Source organism: Sander lucioperca, chromosome 13 (genome assembly GCF_008315115.2).
Source record: "Sander lucioperca isolate FBNREF2018 chromosome 13, SLUC_FBN_1.2, whole genome shotgun sequence".
Classification (NCBI taxonomy): domain Eukaryota; kingdom Metazoa; phylum Chordata; class Actinopteri; order Perciformes; family Percidae; genus Sander; species Sander lucioperca.
In genome coordinates this window covers 8,162,840-8,179,413 of record NC_050185.1, presented here as the reverse complement: position 1 = coordinate 8,179,413, position 16,574 = coordinate 8,162,840, and the positions used below count along the sequence as shown (strand labels likewise).

Genomic DNA, 16,574 nt, shown 5'->3' with positions numbered 1-16,574 from the left:
CATCAGTTTTGATATTGCTCCTATTAAAAATGAACAAATAGTATCAGATTTGGACACATTTGTTTTTACATGTTTATTAAAGATTTGATTTTTATCAAATAAAATCACAAATGAGAGAAAATGTTTGATAACAGGATGTTTTATTTCAATACTTGATACTCCATGGTTACTCTTTCGCCAAAGCTCCAAATTTGATATTTGCAAGACACTGAAAATAGATTGGTTCATTTTTGGAAATTGTCCAGAGCAGGGGTTCCCCAAAAGTGTTGTCGTGTTGAAGATGACGTGGGACCATATCCGAGGGAACTCTGAGCGAAAGCAGTTTTCTTTTCGTGTGGATATGATTTAACAGAAGTAAACCATTGCCTGGGCTGTAGATGAAGAAATAATCACAGAGAAAGTGACACCTTTTGATTAAAATAGCAATTCCCAAGTCGTTCACATCAGTCCTCGATTCACAATGAGTAGAGACGTTAAGCCGAAGGACCCCTTGTCTGGAGAACCTATCCTACCTGATTGGTTAAAATTATGATGTACATCACCCTTTAAAAGTACATTATAACTGCTGTATTTATTTATTTTTTGCCTCAAAGAAATATAAAATTGGTCAGGTGACAGACTCATAATAACAGAGTAGATTATTTTTCTTTTAATGGCTTAGATTATATAATTAAAAGTCCATAACCCCTGGAATGTTTTTTTTTTTTTTGGGGTCTATTGAGCTATAAAATCTGGATTTGACAGTGATCAGATGCTCAGAATTGTTGCTTTAGTTTCACAGTAGCACCTATTGCATACACACACTTGCACATCCACACCACAGCAACAGTATCGAAATGAGCAAAATCTTAATAAAACCTTGAAATGAATTGATTACATGGTGATAATCCACTCATTAACAGCTGCTGTCCTTGCTAGATACAAGTAACTGCCAAATCAGCGGAAAGTGAATGAGGAATACAAAATATATTGACAATAGATGGGATATAGCTCTAAAGGACAATCTAAATGTTAATGGAGAAAGAACGCTGAATGAAGACCTCGACCTGTAAGTAAAGCATGTGTAATCTGAAGAAGGTTTTTACCTCCATCTACACGTAATCGCCACATGGGAGATTTCATACTTAATTACCTAACATAGGCTTGTCTTTTTCCTCAGTTATCAGGTCTCAAATGTATGGACAATTTCTATGGGGAAAACCGACAGCCCTGACCTATCAGAGTAGCATCTGAGACATGTAGCACCACCATAATCCAAAGACCTAATGTGGGAATTTAGCCTCCCAGTTAAGGGTCAAATGCTGCAGAATCCTTAATATGAGTCTGTTCCTGGGACTGTTGGAGCTTGTTAAGACACTTGATGCTCAGATCATGCATGCAAAAGTTTCCTTTTTGGCAGTTACCTGTAATATGTATGAGCGTGAAATATGTTTTCAACTAGATGATAGCCATTTCTTAAATTTCTCAAGACGTCCATTCTTTTCTTTTGATGATTCTGATTCTTTATTGATTGAAGTGTTGGGTTTTGTTTCAAGCTATGTTTGTTCTTCCCCTCTAACATTGAGACTGACGTTAGCAGTTAAAGAATTTAGATATTTTTGTAGATGATTGTGTACTGTACATCGGCAGCTTTTATGCAAGGTTACTATAGTACATTGATGTCTTATTTAGATCAGAAGTACATGTACACACTGTACATACATGTACATACTGTACAGTTGTACTGTTAATCACAACAATCCCTGATTGAGCTCAAAGCAGAGCGCAGAAGAATTTCTTCTCCCTGAAAGGGTTCTCTGAGGTGGGCACGGGGGTGATCAGGGGGTCGTCACAGGAGTGTGCGTCGCAGTACGCCATCAGGTCGGCTGCTGCCTTTGATACCTGGAGATGAAGATGATCAGAATAAGGGCGACTAATAAACAAGGTTACATTAGTTTTCAACCATTAATTCATTTGACAAAGTCAAAGTTTCATCAGTCTCTGGATTTAGAGGCTGCATCACATTAAACTTTTGCGATGTTTTTACACAATGGAAACCCTCATCTTGGTTGTCTTCATATTCTGAAGTATGTCTAGAATATCTTTGGTTGTACAGTACAGTATGTACTAACTTGTACTATACTTTTTTTGTCCACTTTTTCGTTGTAGGATCGGATGTGCTGCAGGTAAAGCTGTTTATTTAACTGCAGAATATAAACATACCAGTGTATTCAGGATCATACAGATTTAGCTTAGTTCATAGTTTTAGCTTGCATATATAAGAAGATGTGTTTTAGAGCACTATCTGTATGACCCTCACAAAGATCATTAGTGTATTGTCTTACAGCTCTAGTAATGATGGGTATAATCTCCCAGCTTGCTGCTCTTTACTCTGCTCTTTAGAATATCTTTTTCCCAGCATGGCAGCAGATGGCTAGAGCAAATGTATTACGTCCTTTGTTTCTGTCTGAGGTCCACGCATGTCATTATATACATGGTGAAGTCGTAATAATATTTCATAATAATGACACTATTTACAACCCCTCACCCAATCATTTTACAGTTTTAGGTTTTAAGCCTTACATTTCAGTGTCTTTCAGTGACAGCTCAAATTTGGCTAATGAAGACAACACTAATCAGTACATAAATGTTTGGGTTTACATTTCTTTCAGTTTAAAAAAAAAAAAAAAATAGAAATGAAGATATACAAATGAAAAGTCATAGAATACCTCTAGTTTTGCTTTATGGATTTCAATCTAAATATTTTAAAGGTTCACATTAAATTGCTAAATAGGTATTGGTTCTTAAAACGTCTTGGAGTAAAGAGAAGGAAGCACCTAATCGTTCAAAACGTTTTCTCATGTCTCTCTCAGGGCAAAACCCTCAGCCCAGTCTCCCCCTATAAAGTTATGCTTTGCCAGAGGTGATAGCAGCTGAATACTGTCTCTAAAACATGATTATTATATATATATATGTATTATACAATATGTTATATATAAGTTTGTCCCCTACTTTTTTTTTTTTTTTTTACACTAATGGATAGTTCTTTTTTAAGAGGGCAATGTGCCACTGCAAGGTGTTTTTGATGCCATTAGGAACATGACCGAAGCCAAAAGCATTTGGAAACTGTCTAATGGAAAGCATTGACTTAAAGTGCATTTGTGCTGTCCTTTCAACTTTGATTTGAGGCTTTAAATGTACAAAAGAGGATCAACTGCAAAATCTAACCTTTACTTTTTTTAATCTGAGGGCAGGTTTGGCTTGTGCAGCTGTATCAATCATTGGAAACCAGTGTGGTAGTATTATTATGATTTGTGTGGACATGTACTTACTGCAACATAGAAACAGATTCCAGTGTTGGGCAGTACAGTGTCTGGACTTTAGCTTTTTCAGAAAATCAAATTAAGATAGGCAATGTTATTTAATCCACTGTATTGTTTTACTCATCAACTGCTTCTATTTCCCCCTTTGTATCATGTTTTAGCACATTACACTATTATGATTCATATCAGTGTCAGGCTTGTCTTACCTTTATCCTGCAGAAACTAGCCTCTATCTTCAGTTGCTCCACCAGCTTCCTGGCTTGACCGACACTCATTGTACTGTTCACTGGGGTGTCTCCTTTCATCCTGGCCACAAACACAGCAACATTTAAGCTTCATGGTTTTGAATTGGGTGGAAATACATTCTGTAAATCTTTGCTTTTTTTCTAATTGAAGTAGCTTCCATATAGCCCTGCTTCTTCAGAAATGATTGATCCATTAATCCTAGAAATACAATTCTTCTCTTTGACTAAATGTATTCTACAAACAAATAAAAATGTGTAAATAATGTTCATAGGTTGCAATACGTTTAAATGTATATTTCCTTTTCACACACCTATGGTTATTAATTGTTGTTAGTTAGAGTTTTATACATGACTCTAGGGTGTTTAAATGAACTATATGTGTGAACTAAGAGTTTTAAGACAGAACATTATACAGCACTATGATGTCATATATGATGAAAGCTATGCTCAACAATTATAGTATTTATATCTTATTCATATATTTTGGCAGCTTTGGCTGCAAAGCAAGCAAGCATGAAACCGGTCAGTCTCCAACAATGGTATATTAATAAAAAAGTATAAATATCAGTCAACATTGTGTCGTAGAATTGGCACAGCTGCTACATTATGTCAAAGTGCATGGGAACAAAAGCATATATATTTTATCAAATGCAAAACAAACAAACTGGGCCAAATGGTCAGATTTATTCATCATGGCCCATAGATTCTCTCACTACAAGCAAGAATACAGTAACCATAGACAAATCAAATGTAGAATGAAATAGGCACTGAAGCAATACAGACATGTATGAAATGATGAATAAATGTGCATATGACTGAAGAAAATGTGTCACAGATGGAAAAGGAATCAAGCATGATGGATTGTCAACAGGGGGAAAAAGCAGAGCAGCAAAAGAGCGAATCTATTTGAACCGTTCTGGACCTTTCTACATTGTCTTTTTCCTTCTATCACCATCCACCCCCTTTTCTCCTTACCCGTATTATAGTCCTCTTCAGGTGCAGTCTTCCCCCCTCTTCTCTCTTATTTTCTCGCTTTTTCTGCCTCTCTGTGACCCTCTGTAAGCTTACGTTTGGTGGTTTCAGTGTAGCTGGACCCCACCCCTCACAGACAACAGCCTGGATGGTACCCTGCTCTGTACAGCCCAGTGCACTGCAATTCTGCCACAATGAGCACTAGATTTGTGGTGGATGCATAGGCTCACCCCCTCGGCAGTGAGTGGTACCTCCTAGATGGAAGGAGGGGGAAGCCATTGGTGAAGGTTTTCTAATGAGGGCGGATCGTACCATTTTTGTGTTAGAAAAATTAGGGCCAACTGACATCTCTCAGGTTTCAATCTCTGAGATGGAACAGGATGTCTATGTGGTTTGGTTTTGGTTTTTAGTGCTAAAAGATCATATACAGCTTGGGATGTGAATTTAAGAGGCCTGAGTCATTACGTCTCTCTCTGCCTTTTGTGATGCCCACCCTCTCCTCTGTTGCTATGGGGACTGCTCCAGTCTGGTTTAGTGGTTTACATCACAGTTGAAATTTTAAAAATCTTCTGCTGGTATTTAAATGACTGTGAATGTGCTACACATGAAAGTAATGTCTGATTTCCCGCATACTAGAATAATGAAAAGAAAAAATGAAATGTCTAGCTGAGTGGATGTATTTTTGTCAGTAGCCAGGCTCTTGCGATGCTTTTAGACCAAAGACTCTGTGGAGAGAAGAGCTTAATTAACACTACGCTCACAACAGCTCTTTCTAGTTCGTAACGCTGTCTGAATGAATAGCAATCCTTTGTAGTTGTGTAGATATAGAATAAAGATTATTTGACAAATGTACCTCCCATTAAACGTGATACATCTTCTACATCGTGGAGATTCCGAGGATACTTGTGCAGACGGTCGGGCTGGTAACCGGCAACACGCAACTGAAGTCTCGAAAACGGCCCGACGCCATCTTTGCTAGGCTAGCGTTTGCTCGGCCTTAATGGCGCTATGATTGTGTCCCTCACTTGTCTTTTTCGGCGGTGAGGTCTCGTTTAGTTGTACTATCTCTGGTAGCGATGAGGTAGTTTCGCGTTCTTGCTTTTTTGTCCTTCGTTCTTGCCGTCGTATGCCTAACTAGTTCACTCTGGTGCAAAACCATAGCCTGTATAACCTATGTACAAAACTACATATAGAAAGACATGTTTGAATGTACATTTGTAGCTTTGTGTTTGGTGGTAAGATTTATTGAGAACATTTTATACACTAAGTAACATTTCTTGTTCTGTTTTATCTTTTGGGGAAATTCAACATAATTGTATAGTCAAATAACAAGAAGAGCTTACTAAAATTACGAAGAGGTGTTTGGGAAGTCCACAAAACAAACGTAAACTAGCTTATATAGTCCTTTTATAGTAGTAGTATCGCAATATTTTCCGTGGCAATACTGTATCGATACACATATTCCAAGTATCGATCTTTTAATATGTATTGGTCAGTTTGTCTGCTTGACAATCCCATTCTGCAGCAATGAAATTGAAGTGAGAGGAACAAACAAAGAAATGTATCTTTTTAGATAAAACATGTTGACAAAGTTTCCTTTTGGGGACATCATTTGAAATTGGGAACAATTTGACTATGGAAAAAAGCTAATAATATCGCAGAATATTGCAATATGTTTAAAATCGCAATAATATCATGTCGTGAGGCCTCTGGTGATTCCCACCCCTATTTTCTTGTAGATGGATTTAACTGATCTCAACACAGCATGCCAGTTCTTATAATCCAGTATATTGTTTATTAAAGTTGGTAGTTAACATTTCACTAAAAGATGAAAAAACATGTAATATTTTTATGAATGTTAGAAGGGCAAATGAAAGGATAATCTTCTAGGAAATTGTAATGTAAGACGTTGAAGCTTTTGCAGCTTGGTGTAAACATCAGAGAGCAAAGAGCTGCTCACACTCTGTGTCCTTATCTCAACATTTAGCTTTTTATTGTGTTGCATTGACTAATTTTAATCTTTATTTTTTACTCTGCCAGGGACTGCAGAGGAACTTCATGATAGCAGAGTGAACAGCAGTATATTTGGATTTATAAACTGAGGCTGCAGTTTAAGGACTCCATCTGCTGGATGATGCTGGCAGGTTTGACTGCATCCTTCACTTTGTGAAAACCACTTGTAACAACAAGCCTGCTCCTGAAAAACCAGTCAGGAGATATGTGAACCCCCAGCTTCTTTTGAGGTAAATATTCAAATCTAATTATCTTAATTGTAATAATAACTTGGTTTACAGAAACAGTAGACAGCAATAAATTATAGTACAATTTACAGAACATTTAAGGGAGGTAATCCAGTAAACCCATGTGACTCAAGTTGACCTCACCTTTTTCTGGAGAAAATGTCAATTCCTAGTCAGAGATGAAATGTCTCATTCATTTTGTGAAATGTCAGTGTTAAGAAACAAGCTTTTCGGGGAAAATAAACAAGTGCCAAATGAAGTTTGGCAGCTTTATTCTTAATGATTAGGTCGTGATGTTTGGGCCAGATCAACTGATTAACAAGTTGCAAATCAGAGTGCTTTGAGTGACTTTTTACAAACCAGTTGCAGGCTGAAGTTGAGACAGAAAATCATGGATTTCAGAGCAAGTTACAACCGAGTTGCACCTACAATAATTTGATCATGGTTCATAACCAAGGAGCTAAAAATGTATCTCCAGCTGTAAGATACTTTTTACTTTTATAGTAATATATATTGACATCCCACGTTAGTTAAACAGGAATCCAATAATACCAAATGATATTTAAAACATACTCAAAGTCCTGTTTATAAAATCTGTAACATAAACTGTAAAAGGTGTCCTACATCATCAAGTCTTTTTTTGTAGCACAGGTGTAAGTAATAACAAAAATGATAGCTCTGTTCCAATTGTACCCCAAATGTATCCCAGTAAGATACACAATACCAAGGTTGTGCAGCCAATAATGTTATTAATTTCACCTGTACTTTTCCTGTTATGATCCGTCAAATGTCTGCTGATAAAACAAGTGAACAGGAGGCAGAATAATAATAATAATATATATATAATAATAATAATAATAATGTTATTTTAAGCATGCAATTGATATGGGTTGATCAGAAATTGTTATATTTATTGCTGATTAGAAAACTATTTACATGACAGCATCAGCATTGAGCTTCAGATCAATCACGATAACAAACAAACTATATACAGAACAAGAACAATGAATACAACACATGCGGTTGCAATTATGAAGTAAAATATAATGAACAAGAGTTTTCATACTCAACATAACTTTGTTTTTTTAACTTTAAATTTTTTTATGATCAGCGTGATTTTTTTTTTTTTTTTTTATTTCCACACCAGGTATGTGTGTGTGTGTGTGTGTGTGTGTGTGTGTGTGTGTGTGTGTGAGTGAGTAAGAGAGAGACAGAGAGAGAGAGAAAGAGAGAGAGAGGGGGGCGGGGGGGACTGTGTTCTACAGATCAAATAGTCCGACGCTGTTTTTCAGATCTGTTTAGAGCCAGCTGACGGTTTAAAAAAGAAAAAAAATCTCCGACAGCAGAGACGCAACGCGAGTCGCATTCTACCAAGCACCACGTCTGAACAAACCCCACGTTTACCAGAACTCTACTGGTTAATAAGTAAGTACTACAAACTGAAGTAAAAAACAAACCTGAAGCTGAAAAAACCCTAAACGTTAACGGAAAAGACCCGCGAACCTGAGTGACTGAGGGAGAGACAGAGAGAGAGAGAGCTGTTCTGTGTGTGAGTGAGCAGAGCGGGACACACACAGCAACACAATAAATCTGTATGTGTGTAGGGGAGGGGCGCTGTGACGACTAGTCTATCACAGAACGCAGACACAGTCAGCTACCCAATGAGGATTTTTATTCAATCCGAGCACAGATATTGACTCGTATTACTCGTATAATACTCGTACTCGGCAAAAGTGCTTTATCCGTACCGGATACTCGTTTCAGCTGAGTATACGGCTCTACTGAATACCGAATCCTACTCCCATCCTCAGTCCATTAACACAGTAAACACATTAATGAAGTAAACAAGTGGTTAACACAAGTTTTTGGCTGTGACTGTCCTTCCTTTGCCGTACCTGAGGTTGCTGCATTTTGGCTGCTGTCTGTAGATTCTGTCGGTACACGATCCGTTCTGCCTGCACGATCCGTTCTGCACATGCGCAAAATGTTTGCGCATGCGCGGTTGTACGAGGATTTACGACACTGCACGATCTGTTCCACGCTTCCGGTCGACAGCCAAGCTAACGTTAGTTTAGCTAACAGCTAATTCGGCTAACTGCTAGCTGAGACAGCATGTAATAACTTTAAAAGACCCTCAAAATAAAACTTGAAAATAAACGTTGACATATATAACAGCTGTTACGTCAGTTCTACTTGTGCTCATTTAAAATACAATCACTCAATACTTGTCTTTATTGTTATTACTGTGAAGTCTTAATTTAGCTGTAGCCTGCTTTTCCCATTACGTTTGAGTTAACGTTATTTTAGACTGAATCTAGCTGTCAGCTAGCGGTTAGCCGAATTAGCTGTTAGCTAAACTAACGTTAGCTTCCCGGTGGAGGCTAGCCATAGGCTAGTGTGGAACAGATCGTGCAGGTCGTATGGATACGTAAAACAGTATTATCTTGCGCATGTGCAGAACGGATCGTGCAGGCAGAACGGATCGTGTACCGACAGATTCCTTCATGCACAACTCGTATTCTTTCGGATGTTTCATACGCAAATGTTTTAACAGCAGCGATGTTGTGTATTGTTTCGGGTCCTTGCCACCACGAGACAACTCGGCATTGTAAATTAAACATGTAGCTGGACTTGAATGGCCTTCTTTTGACTGAAAGTACTGCCAAACAACACTTTTTCTGCTCACGAGTTCCATTTTCACTTTCTCACAGCCTACTGCATTGAACAGTCCACTTAAGTAAACACCTTCCCATAATCAACGGCGGCGTACCATACATATTCCACTGTTCATTTCACTTTGAGAAATAAGATCAGAAAACTGGTATCAATTTATCAGTTAACACTTAATTAAACCCCGTATTTAGCATTTATAGTCAGTACATAAACAATTACAATATGCTTTTAACTCACTATAATGTATCTTTAAGCAGCTGTAAAGTATTTATAAATGTATTTCTCAACAACTAGTTCATATTATGAAAAATCCAGCATATAAACATTTGATGAATGCTTAATAACAGAATACAACATAAGGATAATATATAATATATAATATATACATATATAATGACATGTCAGGAGTTGTAAACACATATATGAACAGTTTCACAGAAACAAAATCTTAACTCACCGTCCACTTAGTAGATTTTCTGGAGCTTTTAACCGCATCGCACAGTCCTCTTCATGAAAGAGTTTGCTCTGTTGTCACAGTTAAAAGTTCTGGTAAAACCAAGTAAGTGAACCTTAAAAATGTAAGTCTTATCAATTGGTTATTGATACATTAATTCAACTACTTATGAATATGTTTTATTTAGCATTCCTTTCCTGTTAATACACCAGTTGTGGATGCTTCATAGGAAGGGTTATAGTTGTTGACCAATACATTAACACAATTAAAATTGAGTATTATAACCCATGGGTTATATACTGCTATGTTGTAATGACTGCAGAAAGGTAAATGCTATCCATTCTGTATATGCACAATATACAATAAATAGCCCTGTATCTCAGTTTCAAAATAAAATGAGAGCACATAGAATAATAAACGATGATTTCTCCTGTGCCTGCTGTTTGAATAGCAGCTGTAGCCTACTATCCATGGTTTTCATGATTGTTTTTTAGGCCAATTTTTTTCATGTATTCTTCTGCTGAGCAGATTGGTTTCAGGCAACACATCTACACTTGAAACCCAAATTTGAATTCAGCAGGGACTTGGCAGCATTGCTTGTAATTTGAGAACCAGTTTTAATCCATGTGGAAAAAAAAAATTATTGTCCTGGCACAAACTCTGAAAAACAGTGACAGCAGGTACAAACCAGTACATGACTGCAAGGGCCGTGTCTAAAACGCTCCCCAGATGGTCCACCAGACCTCCTGTTTCATCTCAGCAGGTTATGCTCTGGTGTAATTAGTGTGGGTGCATGACATCCAGTAAATCGGCCATTTAATAATATGCTGCCCTAATGACAATAATGTCATAGTTAAAAGTGTAAACAGTAAAGCAGATGAGCTTTGGAAACTTATTTATTAGGTACAAGATAAGTACATCCTTTCCAAAATAAGAGTGCAAAATGCTTAATACATAAATCTAGCAATGTATGTTTAATTATCTAATATGCTATAAATATTACAATTAATTCTTACTCTTAATTGTTTCTTTTGACTTAATTAATAATTCTTAATTAGGTTGAACTAAATTAATGCCGTGGCACACTAGAGCCTTCAAGTGTGGAAACCTCAAAGCCTGAGTTTTATCACTTGATTTCTCACTCACATGATAAAAATAAAAAAAAGCTTTAGTATGTGACGCAAATACAAATGTATACAGTTTGGTAAATACGACAGAGTTTAGTGACTAGAACGTCTCATAGAATAAGTGGAAGTCATAATGAGACCTCAAAGCTCTCTTGTTATCCACCTGTGTAATGCTGTCAGATTATCATTGCCCTCTCAAACAAACTGCTGTTTCAAATCAAACTTGTGTGACCTGGTCAATGCATTGTTGACATTTTGATTTGAATCCATGCAGCATATTGCAATGCAGTTCTCTATCTCGAGGTTGATGTCAATAAATATTGAAACAATGTTGATTTTCATTTCCACCCATTTGGGCCATTGATTCCATGATTGGACCCAACGGCTAACAGACACTGAAAGGTTGGATGTGTTTCAAGCTCAACGGTAGCTGTGGTGTTGTTATGGAAGAACAAAATGCATGATTCATTATCTGTGGGACTCTGAGGGTTAATGTCTGATGATGACTAGGGGCTTTTAACAGCTGCTGCATCTCAATCATCTCCAGAATCGAACCACAGTCCATTATAATTACAGACACATTCCTTTTATATAAATGCAATGTAGTGAAGAAATAATTTACACCAGAGCAACGTTGGAGGTGACACCAGATTTGCTAGCAATTGGTATGTAGGTGTGTGCCAACAAAACATTACTATGGAAGCACTCAGGATAATCTCCAATAAATATGTCAGAAATTGTTATATTGATTTAATTTGGGACAGTGGGGCATGCATGCACTGGCAACATTATGATTTGTTTCATAATTAGATTGTTGCTGACAGATTTTCCTGTGCAAACCTATTTCCTATATACTACTAAATGGCTTTGTCTAATATGTTTTCGGGGAGATGTTATCACAGCATTTTGTGACTTTGTAGAAAAAAGTTTCCTTGTCATGTCATAAAAAAGTCTCACTTGAGGCTAGGCTATTTGCTGGGCTAACATTGCATATCTGCAGCTGATGGGAATGTTATTAGTTTAGCAAATATTTGCTCTTAAACCGATATTGTTATGATTGTAGGAGCAAATTTAAACTTTTACCTGATGATGGCGCTATATGAAAAGTGAAGGGATCAACAAAGTTATTACAGTTCATCCTGAGGGGGGCAATGCCTCCAATAATAGCTGTTGAGACATTTCTCTTAAAACCACAAATATCAACCTTGTGGTTGCACCAGAGGAAAAGTCAGGGTAGGGACTTTTTGGGATCACCAAAGTATATAGGGTTCATCATCTGAGGACCATAAATGTCCGTACAAACTTTCATGGCAATCCATCCAATAGTTATAGATAGTTATAGATATTTCCATCTGGACCAAAGTGGTGGATCGATATAGTGACATTACCGTCCCTGGAGCAACGCCCCTAGCATGGCTAAAAATGAAAATATGGATTAGCATTAAACAGGAAATCCTGAGATCAACACTTGCACTCAGATTTGTCAAATTAGAGATCGAGGAGTCATTATGAAATACAAGCCTCGCCCTCACAGTTTAATACAGTAGTGCCCCACACTGCTCATGCTTGTTATTTTGCAGTAGTTATTGCCTGGCTGGCAGTGAGTTTGTTTTAACCTCTCTTACTGATCGATCCGCCCCGGGTGCTCAATCACACAGCTGTGAATCCCAAACCAGCTCTTATGTAAGAATGAGCGAAGCAGATCTGGGTGGGGTGATCATCTGAATCATCAATTGCAACTGGCCGTTTGTATTGACGGTAATGTCACTGCTCAATACTTTCCAAATAGACACTGCTGACTTCATTCAGAGAGTGCTGGTGATCTGTCGGCAGCGTGAGCTTCAGCCTATCACAGTGCGTGTTTTTTTTGGATGTTTGAGTTCCCCAAAGCTTTCAGCGCACTCACAGAAACAATCATAACAAATTCAAACAACAGACAGTCCCAAGAATGATCATTTTCTCAGTTTTTTTTTTTTTTTTTTTTAATGAAAAGAGCCAGTTCCAGTGTGTTTACTAGAAATTAACATGGAGAACAACTTCACAATTCAGCCATCAGGTTTTGTACTGCACAATTTGTTATGGTAACATTATCATATTCAGCTATAACCAACAAAAGAGAAGACAAGACAGCAAATGAATCACTTGATGGGAAAGCATCAGTCAATCTCACCAACACAAGAACCAGATTAATCAGAGTGAGTGCTAATCAAACATGTAAAAAATGGAAGAGAAAGTACATGTGCCTGAGTTTGTCCACTGAGCACCTCCTCAAACCTCTTTATGCAGCTAGTGCAACTGGTGTGTTGCACAACTGTTCTGCCTGGCTGGGAGTTTGACGTCATGCCAACACAGTATAGTCACATCTAAACCAATGATCAATTTCCACACACATCACTTTTCTTGTCATCTACATCCATGTAACTCCACGGGGTAGATGCTGCTGCTGCCTAAATCTTCTAAGCTTCGTTCTTTTCTGGGAAGTCGTTGATGCATGGGAGGCCTGTTTATATTTAAGATAATATTCTTGACACTTCTCTGAAGCGTATTTACTCGACTTGACATTTTGCATAACATTTTCTGCTAAAAGATTATTTATAGATGCATTTTTTGGGGGGGCTTATATGTCTGAGTTTGACTCTAGATTCCTAAAGTTTATATGGCCCAAAGCCCATGTACGCTAAGAATATATTTTGTTTTATGAAGAGGTAAATTGTTTCATAAGTTAACTTTAGGTAGTTTACCTCAAAAGCAAACATATAAATACAAAAGTACCCTAATTCATCAGTGGATGTTGGTTTATAACTTTGTCTGTATTACTGACATTGTAATATACATCATTGTTGTTCAGTATTAATATTGTCAACCAATTCTATTTAAAAAATACTTGACATCACATCATGAGATCAACTACATATACAGTACATAGATGCTACTGAATTTAAACTGAATATTCTTTTGCCATTAACACCAAAGAATTGTCAAAAAAACAAAGCAATCTGTCCAGCAGTTTTATCGTATTGAGTTAAAATCAACTAAAATCTTGCAACTGAAACATATGCAGGCTGTGTTAAAATGTGCAGATTTGTCTTGTAACAATGTTAATATGCACAGTAAAATTGAATAATTTAATACTTTTTTTATGTGTATGTCTTAAACAAGAAAGAAGCGTGCACAGCCATGCTAGCAGGCTTAAGCACAGCGGTGCTTCGAGCTAAATGCTAATTTCAGCATCCTAACATAGTCACAGAGCAGGTATATGTTTAACATCTTAGTTTAGTGTGTTAGCATGCTAACATTTGCAAATTAGCACTTACGTACAGCTGAGGCTCGTAGAAATTACATTAGCTTTGCAGGTATTTGGTCACAAACTAAAATATTGGATAAACAGACATTTTGAAGTGTAGATTGTGCTACATAAAAGGTCAGGGGATTCAAGTTTTTACAAATCATCTTCTGGGGACCATGAACGTCTTTAACACATTTCATGGCAATCCGTCCAATAGTTGCTGATATATTTCATTCAGGACCAAAGTGGTGGACCAACCTACCAACCAACCAACCACCCAACGTCCATCCCTAGAGCCATGTTGCTTTAAGATTTTGAAATTATTTTTTAAATCTGTGTTTAATCCTGTGTTTATGTCCTTTTCATGGATGCGTTTGATTTCACTCAAATTGTGAATTAAAATATATACGCTGCACATGTCAACAAAGTATATTATACATCACAACATGTGATACAAATATCATGCATCTTGTCAAAATTTCAGTTACAGGATTAATGTTTTAACTCGACAGCTTTTAAGTCATTTAATCCTTGTATTTTTTTTCTCATAAATGCTGATAAAGGACAGAGATTAGTGTCAAATATTCCTATGGATGGAGATTTTCCCATATAACGTAACTGAAGTCAATGATAAAACTATGACCCAACCTAGACGACAAATTTTTCACAAGATTAACACAGTTGCAGAAAAAGCAACATCACAGTTTTATTGACCACAGTGAGCGATGAGTTGGGCTTGTAAAAATGCTTTACTGCTACATTTTACTTTCTCTATCCTTTTTATCATGCATGTTAAAGGTGCTCTAAGTGTGTCACGCGTTTTTTAGGCTACAACATTTTTTGTCACATACAGCAAACATCTCCTGACTATCCGCTAGCTGCCTGTCCCCTGAACACACTGTAAAAAAATGCGGTCTCTGTAGACAGCCCAGGCTCTACAAACTGCAACAAAAACAAACTGGCCAACCTGCACCACTAAAAATAACAAACAGTCTTCCAGCGTTCCAGCCAATAACCGACAAGAAGTATTTGGGGGTGGGGGTTGGGGGGTTAGTGCGCGGAAGCACGGAAGGGAGGGAGAGGGGACGAGGAGGAGGGAGGGGCGAGCTAGCCTCGTTTTGTCAACAAGAAGTGCCGTCACCCAACATTGCTTAGAGCACCTTTAAGGAAGACCAACAGGAAAAGGCTACAGATCCTTCTGTTGTGCACACAGTCACTCTGAGATGAACACACTGCACCGAGGCAGCACAAGAATAAAGCCTGGATTGAATTGGAACAATGTAAGCGGGCCTCTGTATTCAGGCCCACTTTGTAACGGTCACCTTTAGCGGTATTCACCACTTTTTGTCAGCTGAATGTGACGTACAAGATAAAAGTCTTTGTGATATAGCAGCATTGTATTAGTCACAGTGCACCTGAAAGAATCATGAAGAGTATAGTCCGTACATGAAGGTAAAAACAATGTCTTAATACAAGGACCAGTTACTACAATATGAAAATATTACATTTGCTTAAGAGAAACAATCCATCATGAAAAGGAAGAGCATCACAGGTTAGATAACATGAGTTTTGGGGTCTCTGGAGGAGGATGGGCGGTGGGGTGAAATAGCACAGCATTACTATGATAGTCATACCTGAAGAGTTCTTACCCCCGTTAGGAAGGAAGGAGGTGATCTGCTTTATTCTTGAATCATCTCATAATCATCATCAGTCCCATGAGTCATTATCCTTCAATTCAATATTAGGTACAGAAAAAAACACCTTTTAAAAAAAAAATACCAATATAGTACAAACAGGAATAATTAAGTCCCCACAAATAAGCAATGCACGGATATATAATGTTCTCAAAACCTTATCATACATACTGTAACAACTTTCCTCTTTTCAAGTGCGAAACGGAAGATTTCTTTTACACACACTGACACTCACAGAGACACTGGCCCTTCAGTTTATATGAATTAAAGAGAAAATGTTCATTTTCTTTCCATGTATCTCTCGAGTACAAACGTCTGAGGTCAGCACTGACTCAAAGTCCATACAACCTGGAATGAAAGAAATTGCTTCGACAGCCATTTTGCATATAAAGTCTGTATAAAAATCAAGGAGCAATAGCAACAGGCCCTCTTCAAATGTTAATAATACTACACACCTACTGGGAGCTGGGCTGGAGAGACTGGAAGAGTGACAGCATGTTTGATTGAAATCTCTCCAGCTGAAATAAAGGCAAAAGGTAAAAACAGGAATGCGGTATGTTGACCTGCGTTTACTGAAGTCT

The 16,574-nt window shown here is 37.5% G+C and overlaps 1 protein-coding gene and 1 long non-coding RNA gene across 2 annotated transcripts in view; one reads left to right on the top strand and one right to left on the bottom strand.

The window, feature by feature from the left end:
* Nucleotides 1-121: 121 nt before the first annotated feature.
* Nucleotides 122-5,496, bottom strand: gng3 (guanine nucleotide binding protein (G protein), gamma 3). Its single transcript, XM_031311035.2, has 4 exons — nucleotides 5,373-5,496; nucleotides 4,523-5,244; nucleotides 3,509-3,608; nucleotides 122-1,881 (listed from the first exon to the last, which is right to left on the bottom strand). The coding sequence occupies exons 3-4, from the start codon at nucleotides 3,605-3,607 to the stop codon at nucleotides 1,753-1,755; spliced, it is 228 nt and encodes a 75-aa protein (XP_031166895.1). The 5' UTR covers nucleotide 3,608; nucleotides 4,523-5,244; nucleotides 5,373-5,496; the 3' UTR covers nucleotides 122-1,752.
* A 1,067-nt stretch (nucleotides 5,497-6,563) lies between these two features.
* LOC118493004 overlaps nucleotides 6,564-16,574 on the top strand; it is a 14,123-nt gene continuing 4,112 nt past the window's right edge. Inside the window, exon 1 of the long non-coding RNA XR_004894938.1 lies at nucleotides 6,564-6,762. This is a non-coding gene — a long non-coding RNA (uncharacterized LOC118493004). The remainder of the gene's footprint in view (nucleotides 6,763-16,574) is intronic.

Excerpts from the sequence above, each read along its gene's own strand:
- gng3 (XM_031311035.2), bottom strand. The coding sequence starts at position 3,607 with ATGAAAGGAGACACCCCAGTGAACAGTACAATGAGTGTCGGTCAAGCC. Across the intron at positions 1,882-3,508 it reads CTAGTTTCTGCAGGATAAAG|GTATCAAAGGCAGCAGCCGA; the intron begins GTAAGACAAGCC and ends CTTCATCTCCAG.